The following is a 12,335-nucleotide window of genomic DNA, read 5'->3' as shown; positions in this document are numbered from 1 at the left end:
TAAAAGTCAAAGAAAGACTCTAAATAATTAGCCATGATTCAGTTCTTGGCTAGAAGAATAAACCAACATCAGTCCCCTGCTATAGGTTTGTGCTTGCAAAATCCTCTTCCTTGCAAATTAGTGAACAATACTTTCCTGTTCTAGATTAAGTCCCACCTTCATAAAACATGATTTTATATCACAGAATCACAGAATTTTCTAGGTTGGAAGAGACCTCAAGATCATCGAGTCCAACCTCTGACCTAACGCTAACAGTCCCCACTAAACCATTTCCCTAAGCTCTACATCTAAACGTCTTTTGAAGACTTCCAGGGATGGTGACTCCACCACTTCCCTGGGCAGCCTGTTCCATCCTAAACAGATGGCAACTTCTATAGTACATACTTTTTACTTTGAAAAACTTGTAAAACTCACTGGTATCAGGAGTACTCAAAGAAGAGTGAATTAAAAAAAAAGAAAGTCAGAATTAGAATCAGGTAATTAATACTAATATTTCTATTTCATACACAGCAAGTGCTCAATTTTTTCTAGGAGTCGCCATGTTGTTCCCCATTTACTAAATCCCAATGTCAAGCTAACCTCTCCCAGTTTCTACCAGGCTGTCTGTGTGGCCACAATGTAACCTGGATCAGGTTAATCCTTCTGAAAAATCGCTGATTTTGAGGGGGAGATATTTTTCAGCAAATCGGTTTCCCAGTCTACTTCAGTGGTTAGCCCTGCAAGTGCTTGCCCCCTGACCACAAGGACCGTAATCTCCCTTTAAAAAGTTTGCAGGCTTCAGAACAAATTCCCCAAATGCCTAAAAAATGGCAAATCCTGAACTTCCTCCCACATTTACCTTTACTCTTCAAGTCTTCATCTGGCTCATATGTCTCAATTATCTGCATTGCTCTTTTTGTGTCATAAAAGGGAAATAAAATTTCATTGAGCCGAGGATCTCGTTGATGCTAAGGTTAGAAAACAACAGAATTCAGCAAAACAATATAGTGCATGGCTACCATCCAAGAGCATTTCATTACTGCAGATGAGAAAGAAAGAAGTGGACATTTAAAAAAAAAAAAAAAAAAAAAAGCCCTAAAACTTTCAGACTATCCAACAGCAACTTTAGCTTTAGACAGAAAACAAACCTTATCTTCCATAAGAAACTTAGGCAGCTTTATTATAAATATTTCCAAATAAATCCACTATAACTGTATCACTGGTCTAACTGTTGTTTGTTCATTAAAATAATGACTGCACGTGGTGTATGTGCCAATGAAATGTTGACAATAAATAGCAAAGCTCATCTTTATAAAATCTCTCTTCTTCCTTCCAATCTTTTTTGTAGATAATGTAAACTGACAGACTTGACTGATGGCATAGTAATCACCTCCGCTAAAATGCATGTCTTCAGCAATATCTATAGCTGAAGTAAAAATTGAAAGTAAAATAAAACTATGCTATATATACATAATTTGAAACCTGAATTTAGAAATATGAAACTGATGATGATTATTTGTGAATCAAAGAAACACTGTGCACTATGCAAAAAAAAAAACAAAACAAAACACTTAAATTCTTAGAAGAAATATATAAAATTTAGAAGAACTTTATAGTATCCTCAATTCACAGTAATTTATCATATTAAGATTTCATAACATTTAGCATTTCTATGTATTCTAGATGCAATTTAGCAGTGATTTCTAATACATTAAAATTCAGGGAGTTTTTGGTTTAGTTTGGTTTTGCTCACAGTTGTGCTATATAACATTTGCTTTTCTCCATGCTGGATTAGAGCTGCACACTGTGTGCCTGATTCTCCATTAAAAGAAAATTAAAAACAGAATTGAACGGAGTAGTGGCATGTAAGCAGATGCAATAAAACGTAAAGAAATAAATATGACCATGACAACACTCTTTTACCCCGGTAAATGCAGTTTTCAAGCTGCAGTTTAAGCAGAATTCAGAAATGTAACAGGCCACCCCCATATCAGTGATCAATAATTTGGAGTGGACAGAATGGTGTTCACATGGCTTGGCACAGCATTATCAGCATTTGATGTAATTCCTTATGTATATATATATTTTTGACAGTTTTTCAGGAAGAAAAGTAGTTTCCAATGAAAAATAAGCACTTGATCTCTTTTCTTACAATCAATACACTGATGAATGTGCTTTATTGATTACAAGAAATTACAACCAATGCCAATTTAATCATGCAGTTAAAGAGGGATCTTTAAAGTAAAGCTACTGACAGTATGCAGCATCTAAATTATAGCATTTTCATTCACTACAGATCGGCTGTCTGGATATCTAAGTAAAACTCAGGTGAAATATGAAATGAGAGCAGCTGGATGCAGGACATAACTTGCTAAGCAGCACAGAGCAGCGATACAACACTGGCATGCAACAGCACAGTCTAATACGACAAATGACAAGCTTTATATCATGAAAGACATTTCACTACTTCAAAAAATTTAAGAAGTAGTAAGAAAGGTTCTTACTCAAGAAGAGTACTCTTACCCATTCTTCTACAGTTAATCACAAGCATACGGAATAAAATAAATGGGGTAAAGAAAAAGAGCCTCCTCTAGAATAAGACTCTCCAGAATTATTGTAAGGAGCAAAAGAGCAAAATATTCTTCTACGAGCAAAACATTCTTCTTGTAGCAATGACCATTGCTCATTATCAACTTTTTTCCCCATTAATAAAATCATGTCTCCATGCTTACTTAGTTTAAAAACCAAAGCAGATCTGACAACTGATGACATGTTATTTAAAAAAATGGAAGAATGCTTACTAGTGTATCTTGGAGAAATATTCTGGATTACTGGGCTTGCTGGCAAAGGAAAGCTGTAACATAAAAGCTGACTAGAACTAAAAGTGTGAAGTTTCATCTAGAAAGACAGCATGTCCCTGGACTAATTGCATATGTCCAGAGTTGCCTTTGCTTGGTCTAGTTACCATATGAAGTAGAAAACCCTTACCCTAGACATTCTTAACCACATGAAAGTGAACTATCTAAAAGAATGGGGAGAAAAAAAAAAATCCTGTATAGTTCTGGAAAGAGAGAAAGACCATTTAGCCTCCTCAACCTGGCCTCCACTCTACTCTGAGCAGATATAAACTGAGATGCAAAGCAGCTTTCGGGCCCACAGTAATTTTACTTCTTGATTTTGTCCTGTGCAGTGGGAAAAGAATGGCATCCTTATGTGGAGATGAAAAAAACAGAGGGAGACAGAAAGAGAGAGTAAACGAATGCGAAGGAGAGAGGAAGAGCAAGCAAGAGAGTGGAACGGAGGGAGGAAAGGAAGAAGAAAGGGAAGAAGACAGTGGGAAAGAGAGGGGGGCAGTGGGGAAGAAAGGGAAAGAAAAGGATCTCCTCATACCTCCTTCCCAGGAGAATGGCTGAATCCTGGTCAGACTACTGAATTTCCACTTTGACATTTACTTGGCTTATAATTTATTGCTGCAAGTGAATGGCAGGAGCAAATCTCAATAGTAGTGACCTCAGTTGTTTTTCTACTACATTTTCTTTTTTTCTAAATTGGACTTAATAACAAAAACAAACAAAAAAGAATCTAAAAAATAACTTTCTAAAATCTTCCCAGAAGTTTTAATACTGATACACAACTAAATCAGCTGTCAGCCAGAAGCATTTAAAAGGCAAATAGAGACAGCATTTTGACTGGACAGATGCTCACCCTCCACTTATACCCAGTAACATACCATCATGGTCTCTTAAAAAGTTGTAATGCTTACAGTTTTTGTGGCCTGCCCTGGAGGTTATGGAATTCAAATTAATTTAGGCTAAAGACTTTCATGAATAATTGCCCTGCCAAGCAATTCTCTTCTCCTAAATAATCTTGTATTTTCCAGCATTAAACATCACTACTAATTGCAGTATTGGCCTGCTGTAAAGGGGACAGAAATGATCACATCAGGTGGGAGAACTTAGTTTATTTAGTGCATTTCAAATCATGACCAAAATTTTAAACTCCAAATATATTTGGAGACCAAAATACCTTAAGCACTAAGCCAAAGGCATTGGTTTCAAGTCATCAGACTAAATGTGCCACTCTATAAAACTTTTCTACATTTTTTTTTCCCAGCTCTAGTCTCCAACTAAAGGGAAACAACCATTAGTCATGAAATACTAATCACAGAATCACAGAATTGTAGGGGTTGGAAGGGATCTCCAGAGATTATTGGTTCAACCCCCCTGCCAAAGCAGGTTCCCTAGAGCAAATTGCACATGTAGGCATCCAGATGGGTCTTGAATATCTCCAGAGAAGGAGACTCCAAAATCTCCCTGGGCTGCCCTCACCGTGAAGAGTTCTTTTGCATATTGGTGCAGAACTTTCTGTGCTCCGTTTTGTGGCCATTGCCCCTTGTCCTATCCCCAAAAACCACTGAATAGAGGTTGGCCATATTGCTTTGTCTCCCACACTTCAGGTCTTTATAAACATTGATAAGATCCCCTCTCGGTCTTCTTTTCTGAAGGCTCAACAGACCCAGGTCTGTCAGCCTCCCCTCACAGGGGAGATGCTCTTCTTTTTCAATACTCCTTTTTATATGTGATTTGGTTCGATGAAGAATGAGCGCATTCCCAAATGAAAAAGAAAATTTTACTCTGAATATGATCTACAAATTCTGAATATGATCTATTTGATTTTTCTATGGGGGAACTTACTGCTTGAACCTTAATATAGCAGTATCAGAAACATATACATTTCTGATATAAATAAAAATGGATTTGTAAATAGTAAAATAATGTTAGAAGGAAAGAGTTTTGGTAAGGCTTTTGGTCCCTAAAAGATCAAGTATCATGCAGAGAAGTAAAGCAGCTGCCCATGTTCTAGATGACAAGAATCTGTTGGTACAAACCCAGGTGGAATGTACTTATTTTCCATGTGTATGTTCTTGTTAAATCTACATTGTGTGCTTGCTGTTGCAATTCTGATAGAGTCAGCCTTCCACAATTTACTCTGCTTTAGGAATAGAAAAAAAAAAAAAAAAGAGAGAAAAAAAAAGAAACCCCTCACAGTGTTTATTCGCACACTCATGATGTTTTTAAGAAATACTAAATACTCTTGCCAACAATTGTATTCTGGAAATACAGCAATAAAAATATTTTCTTTTATGCTGCACACATACTATTTTAAAAATCGTATACAAACCCTTAAAATACCCTCTTAGCTCTTAGATTTGTAATAGATAGAAATATACTGTAGAGTAGAATCAAGCCAATGTTTTTAAAAGCCTACTTCATTTCTTCTATTATTCAAAGGGATAAGCAGATAAATATATCTGTGGCCTTTAGGTAAAAATAATTGCTTATAATAAAATACTGGATGTATTTTTAATAAAAATGCATCGAATATAACAGAATAAAATGTATTAAACATACACAACACAAGACAACAAGCAAATAATCAACAGAAGCAATCTGCAAAAGCCAACATGTAGAAAGCACAAGAACATATAAGGTTGGAGCTGATTTTTGCACCTGGATGTTACCATAATGGAAAGATCAGCAGATCAGAAGCATAGCAAATAATGGCATGATACATGCAATGGATAGACTGGAAGAAGCAAGCCACTGCAGACAGACTTGTATGGTAGTTAATGTATGAAAAAGCTTACTTCATTTAGAAAGCTCACTAATTGGTCTACCGTTAAATAATCAGTTTTGTCTCCATTGCTGAAAAGAAATTTATTAGAGAATGTAAGTTTTCATATATGATGCTACAAGTAGGTATGATTTACATGTTGACATTGTCAATACTTCTAAAACCTTCCACTTTTCTACCTAAAATAACTTTATAATCTCAAAATGAGCAGTCACAGAAAAGAAACTGTCTATGCTTGACACAATATTTCTCCTTTACTTGCTATAATTTAACATACATTACTTCATAAAACAACATGTAAGTCCCCCAGCTGAGAATAAATAGAAGGAAGAAACTTTTAAAACATCAAATTCCTTACTTAATTTAGTTAGTTCACATACTGTGTTAATCACCTAAAGGAGCAAGTTAAAATTACAGTAGTTAGTAAAGCCAATGCAAAAAAAAAAAAAAAAAGTTCCAGGTGCTTCTTCTAACTCATGTAAAAGTTGCTCTAAATACAGAGTGAACTTTTACATTAACAATCTGAGAGGGAAGGAAGGGGAAAAACAGACTTAAGGTTTGTCTTAACATAATGCTGATGATACTAGGATTCAAGGTTAATCTTTACAGCATTCTGTCACTATTAGATATGGACTAAAATTACAGTAAAATTAGTTTAAAGGAAGATTATATTATATTTGAACTTACATCTTCTTGAAGAGGTCCTCTATGTCAGTTCTGGGACATATCTTTTGGGTGAGCTCATAAAATTTGTCATAAGTAAATGCTGCAGGCTCAATTTCATCATTCTGCAACAAAATGCAAAGGCACATTTATTCAGCAAAAGATGCTTATATGCTCTATTCCTAAGAGTGTTATCTTACCTCACAAAAAGCAATCAAATACTGTTTTAGCTCTTTACCCATTTATACGTTTACTTTACCTAGTTTATTTTGTATTTTTTCCAGTTCTCAACTCATCTTTATCACAGATCTGTCAGATGTTCATATATTCTGACCTCACAGCAACATCAATTCTACATACACAGAACTGGAACTCAGTGTTTATTTTTTCTAATGAAGCTTAAAAAAAAAAACAACACAAAACAACAAAATAGTGTATGAACTTTAAGATACTTATGCTGAAGCCAAGGCACTTCAAGAAAATGTCTCAGGTTTGGTACAGTGGTTTTAAATAGCAAACCAGCTCTCACACAGGGTTGCATAAAATTTCTATGAGCGGGAATGCACAGCTAACACATTCTGTATCATGCCCTTCTTTGGCTGAACAAGATGAGAACTGCAGCTGTGAGCAAAAAAAGAAAATCACCCTTGGTGTCAAGCACCACAACTGCTGGACACCCACATTTTTCAACGCTCCCCCTTGCTGGCTGGAGACAGCGACCTGCTGAGCCTGCAGGCTGCCTCCCACCAGGCTTGGCAGGTGCCAAGCCAAAAATTATGGGCTGGAGTCTCCAAAATTAAAAAAGGGAGACTTGGCAGAGAGCAAAGGTGAAGAAACCAACCATGACTGTAGCCAGTTGTCACCCCTCTGGGGCTGCTGACAGGGGCTCCAGCTGCAAGCAGGACAGAGCTGGATGGCAGTTCTTCAGGAGCAAAGGAGGGGAGCAAAGAGCAGGAGGAATTCAAGAAACACAATTGAGAGGGCAGCATGCAGCAATGTTCTGCACTCATGGGGCAAGGCAGTTATTACAGAAAAGAAGAGAAAACCTCATTTAAGATGTTTAAGGCTATTTCAAAGATTTGATTACGTTTTAATTTTAGTAAACAACCTACAGTGTTGAATAAGCTACTCGTGAACAATAGGCAAGTTTTTGCATGATGCATACGACTTTGATCACAGATATAAATATGAACGATTCATCAGTTTATTAATGTACAAAGAAATTATTCAAAACTGCAAGATACCTTTCCACTGGGAAGACCTAATTCCTTAAGTGCCTGAAAGATGACTTTTTCTGTTTTACCTGATGCGAAGGTTCTGGTAATACTAAAACAAAAGAGTGGGGGAAAAAGAAGGAAAAATGTTAGTAACATTTTAAACATTCAGTTTTCTCTCTCTTGCTTTTTACTGCCAACATTTTCTTCCAACTTCAACTGATGAATATAAGCATCTTCCAAGTAATAGTGCAGCTGAAAAAAAATGCTCCATGTTTCACATAGCAGCAGTGTTCTGCCTGCAAGCTATCCATTAGAAAACATCAAAATAATGAACTGCAAAAAGAACAGAAGAGTTGCTGTTTTTTTCAGTATACTGGGATATGGAGCTGTGAAAAGCATTATTCTTTTGGATCTTTTCACCTCCACACATAGATAAATGACTGTGTTTAAAAAGTAACAGATTCAACAAGTGAGAAGACTCGTGGCTCCAGGCTTTCCTGCTTGTGGTGACTTCTCTTCCTTTCCAAGCATTAACCTATGCCTCCCACATCACCCTTAAGGTAGGTCTGAACCATTCCCAATGGCAGGTTCCTTCCTCTTTCCTTTTCTAGCAGTCTTTGCTAGCCAGGGACTCCCAGATGCATGTCAGATCTTATTCCCTGCTCCTTCACCAGCTGCAGTGTTCACTCCTCCCTTTGAATGTTCCCTTGCCTTGCAGGCATTATGAATGCCCCTGTTCTAGATGTATTATGCATTTAAGTAGGTTTCCACCAAACTGATTAACATCCATTTCCTTCCACAAAACAATAATTCCATTTAAAGCTTAGCTATTTGGCATGCTTAATGTGAAAACATTTGGTCTATTTCTGTTTCCATTTGAGACAAGTTTGAATAGCCTCTAACTCTGGAAAAGTAGATCCAAATTTGACACTGTCCTCCTTTCCAGGGTCTAAGCTAAAAAGATGCATCCCAGAACTCCTTGATTTTGATGTCTCAGTCTGGAGGGGAAAACTGAGGTCTGTATCCAGTATCTATTGCTAACGCTAAGAAAACCTGTATTGTGGGAAATACCCTATAGCTGCCTCATGAGAATAAGTTGCTTGTTATCATCAGCTGAGACAATCATTTGCGGAGTCTTTTTGTTAGTCTCATGCATACTAAATAATTTCACAAGGTGAAAGATGTGAAATCAACAGTTGCTGTTATTTGTTGCCATAGCAATTCACAGTTGTTCTACTCTCCAAAACACTCTATGACTCCTATGTAAATATTTTCATACTAATAAAATGAAGATCAGGAAGCCAAAGATCCAAGTGATAAAATAGCATTTTAACCTATCTTGGCTATTTTTTAATGGGCTCTTACAACAAGTTTCTATGTCTCTATTTAGGTACATAATTAAGTTATTTGACTTCCAAAGCTAAGTACTGTGATGTTTTCACTGAATTATAGAATGAGCTTAATTTTAGGCACCTGTTTTTTTAAAAAAAAAAATACATATCAAACAGCTATTTTCTCCTAATGCTATGATACTGAATAACATCAAGTCTATAATTTATAATCTATCTCCAGCCCTGTAAAAATTATATGCCTGTTCTAATGAATTAGGCCCCAATAATAAATATAGTGCCAAATGTATAATATTGGCATAAGTAATTACTCAGAAACAGAGAGCCAAGATCCCATGGCTGCAGAGAGCTTCTTTTTGATATCAAACTATCTACTTCACTAAAGATAACAGTAAATATAGCAATAATTTGTAATGAGAGCAGCAGTCTAGAAACAAGTACATGAATTAAAAAAGAGTTTAAAAGTATACTTTCATTTTGCTAAGGGTACTGTAAATAAAACTTTTTTATTATATCTGAAGAGACTTCATCCTAGCATATTTACAATCATCTTGTTGTATACCTTGGATTATTTCTGACACAAGCAAGTTGCTGGTTGATAGATACCTACAGGTGTTAACTCCTCATGTTCTATGGTGGATTTTTTTTTCTTTCTTAACTTTTTTTTTTTTTTTTTTTTTTTTTTTGTGAGGGTGGGGGCAATGTGTCAATGTGCTCTTTCATTTTTTAAAATACTTCAAATCTAGGACTGAGGGCTATCAGTCTATCTTGCCTTTTGATGGACTCAATAACTTGGTTGCTTCAAAATATTTACCACTTTCAAATCATTACTTCAAATATCAAGTCAACACACAGACTGTTCAAAATATCATTTATTCTGGCTACACTGAATTTATCAGTTTGGCTAGAACTGGAAGTACCACTGTGTACACTGTACAAAAAAATTATCTAAAACTACAATTTCCAACCATCATCTGACTGTAGGAGCAGACATTTCTTCCAGGCACTCTGGAGTAATTGATACAAAGCTTATTTACTAAAATGTGTAATTTCAGATTAACTTAATTAAACCAGTATGAGACAAATTTAGTCTTTGTGCCTTTTTTTTTTCTTTAATCTTCACAGTTAGATGCTAAATTAGCTCAAACTCTTTTAAATGTAGTCATACCAATGGATGATCATAGGTTGACCTAAATTCATTTCCAAGCAGACTCTATCTGAACAGGCACAACTTGCACATACAGAAAACACGTTTTCTGCCAATAGAAAGCTGCAGAAATAGAGTATTTTTTTATGTTAACAAGCACTGACCTTCTCAGTTATCATTTATAGTAGTTTGAAAATCTGAAAATACAAAATATTTTAACCAGTGTTCTCCTAAGGCTTTTGCACTACTAACTGCTAGTATTTCTTCTCTCTCAAATCCAATAGCAGTTGAGAAGAACCTCCATGACCTTACAACCCTAACATTACTAACAAGGATTCAGGAATATTTGCACCATTTACCACTGACTGCCTAAGGATTTTCACCTTCTCAAGCTTTGCCGTTTTCTATGCCCATGTGTTGGCTGCAACAATCTGTATTAAACCTAGAAAGAAATGCAGAGCTCTGACTTCCCAGGTGAGATTTTTTCCTTGGGATTTTACTTCATTTCTGTGTAAAAGTGAACTAAAGGGGATCTTGCAATACACATTCCCATAGCTTAACAGACTTGCTAGGTATTCTCCTGAGAGGATAACATTCCTATCTGTATCCCCAGAGCTACAGTCACTGCTACAGGGGTCCCTGAGCAGCAGGAGGAGGTGGATGTTTGACAGAACACAGCCGACTAGAAGACACTGAATTTTAAAACAAGGAAGTAATGTGGGAGGGACTGACCACAGCAATCTGGAGGTCTGTTGAATGTGAAGCATCAGAAGTTTAAATCAGTAGGAAGATTTACTTGGGTGGAGACTTGGGTAAACAACATGAAACTCAGTGCATAGCAGAAGCATCCTGCCCAAATTTCCTGGTGCTTCTTGGCTTGCCTTCCTATCTCACCCACGTACCCTTCTCATGCGTCTAGCTCCTCCTATTCCTTGTCTTCTCCCCCATACTCTCCCTTTGCACTAAGTGCTTGTGGGCGGAGGAGAGGTTACCCAGTGATGAGAGATGTGTGTGCCTGTGTCTCACTTCATAATAAGCAGGTGTTGCTGGATCAGGCCACTTTCATGATTTCACTGTCCTCCATTAGGACTCTGCTGTGGAGGGGAGGACTCTGGTTCAACCTTCAACTGTGGAGTGCTCTGGTTCAACCTTTTTTCCAAGACAGGTCTGATTTTTGCCCTGCATTGCCATTCCTCTTGCCTCTTGCTGACATCTCTCCTATTCCTTTCAGCCCGTGAAACAGTACTTACTGGATAAGCACCAAAAGGTTGCCACATTTTACCCACAACAACGTAATGAATTCCTTGAAGATGTAAAGATTCAGGTTCCCTCAGCACAGCATGGAATAGTAGATTCTTTACAAATTTATACTGCAAATCACTTTTGCAAGAAATTAAGCTTCTAGAGACCAATTTGTGTCAACCTGGCACTCTTGGAACTGGAAACACTTCTAAGAAAAACTATTCAACTTTAAGAGACCATTTAAGTCTTCCACAATCCAAACTCTAAGTCTGACAGGATGATTTAATTCACTGGAATTAACAAGCCAGTGGACTGGACTCTCTTCAGCAATACGCGGCCTTGTCTGCATAAGTAAATTAGTCTGCTATAGCACAGCAGAGAGAAATTGTGCCTCCCTAAATGCAAGGTAAAATATTTCAAGGTGGAAACAGTTTCAGACAAGCTAGCACGCTATTCATTCAATACTGAGGTATAAAGCTCTGTGTTCAAACACAGACATAAAGCTCTGGCGTCTTAAAAATGAATTTGCTCCTCTAGTACTGTTCCCACATCTTTATCTTTCAGATTATATTACTCATGGGACCTCTGCACAGGTGATGCCTCATGGCAGTTCAGTTCAAGTTTCAGGAATAAGCAGGAGCTTGACAATGTGAAAGCTGAAAAATTAATACACTGAAGCAGCCTTAACATTGTCAAAGTGTTACCTGAATCATGAAACCTGGAGGACAGCATAGCAGGCCCTTTATCTTTTTGCAGATTCTGAAGATGTATAATCCTCTCTTTCTTGCATGGAAAAAAAAAAATCTGTAAGGTTTATTTTACAAAGTCCTTTTTATTGTTCTTTTCTGTGTGTTCCTCCTCATGAAAAAACAGCATGCTCCAAAAGTGGGGTTTCACGTACTGGATGAGAAGGAAAGAAGCTCAATGTATTGGCAAGAACATCTAGAGCAGGACAGGGAGAATTATTTGCCTAGCCAGAGTAGACTGAAAATCAGTAACCTGAAATAGTTAATAGCTGTACAGAAAAGACACTGTTCTAGCTTTTCAGTCACTGACAACTAACCAAATGATTCATTTATCACGTGGAGAAAACCAAATGTTATC

General features: G+C 36.8%; 1 protein-coding gene across 11 annotated transcripts in view; it reads right to left on the bottom strand.

Moving 5' to 3' along the window:
- The window catches only part of PLCB4 (phospholipase C beta 4), a 233,445-nt gene that overhangs the window by 62,494 nt on the left and 158,616 nt on the right, over positions 1–12,335 (bottom strand). For all 11 annotated transcript variants that reach the window (XM_084513193.1, XM_084513192.1, XM_084513194.1 and 8 more), the window contains 4 exons: positions 7,521–7,602; positions 6,301–6,401; positions 5,627–5,684; positions 839–947 (listed from right to left, as the gene is read on the bottom strand). In XM_084513193.1, coding sequence (XP_084369319.1) covers positions 839–947; positions 5,627–5,684; positions 6,301–6,401; positions 7,521–7,602 — 350 coding nt within the window. The remainder of the gene's footprint in view (positions 1–838; positions 948–5,626; positions 5,685–6,300; positions 6,402–7,520; positions 7,603–12,335) is intronic.

Source organism: Aythya ferina, assembly GCF_964211825.1.
Source record: "Aythya ferina genome assembly, chromosome: 3".
Taxonomy (NCBI): Eukaryota; Metazoa; Chordata; class Aves; order Anseriformes; family Anatidae; genus Aythya; species Aythya ferina.
The sequence above is the reverse complement of the archived record's forward strand: the minus strand, read 5'-3'. Positions and strand labels throughout refer to the sequence as shown.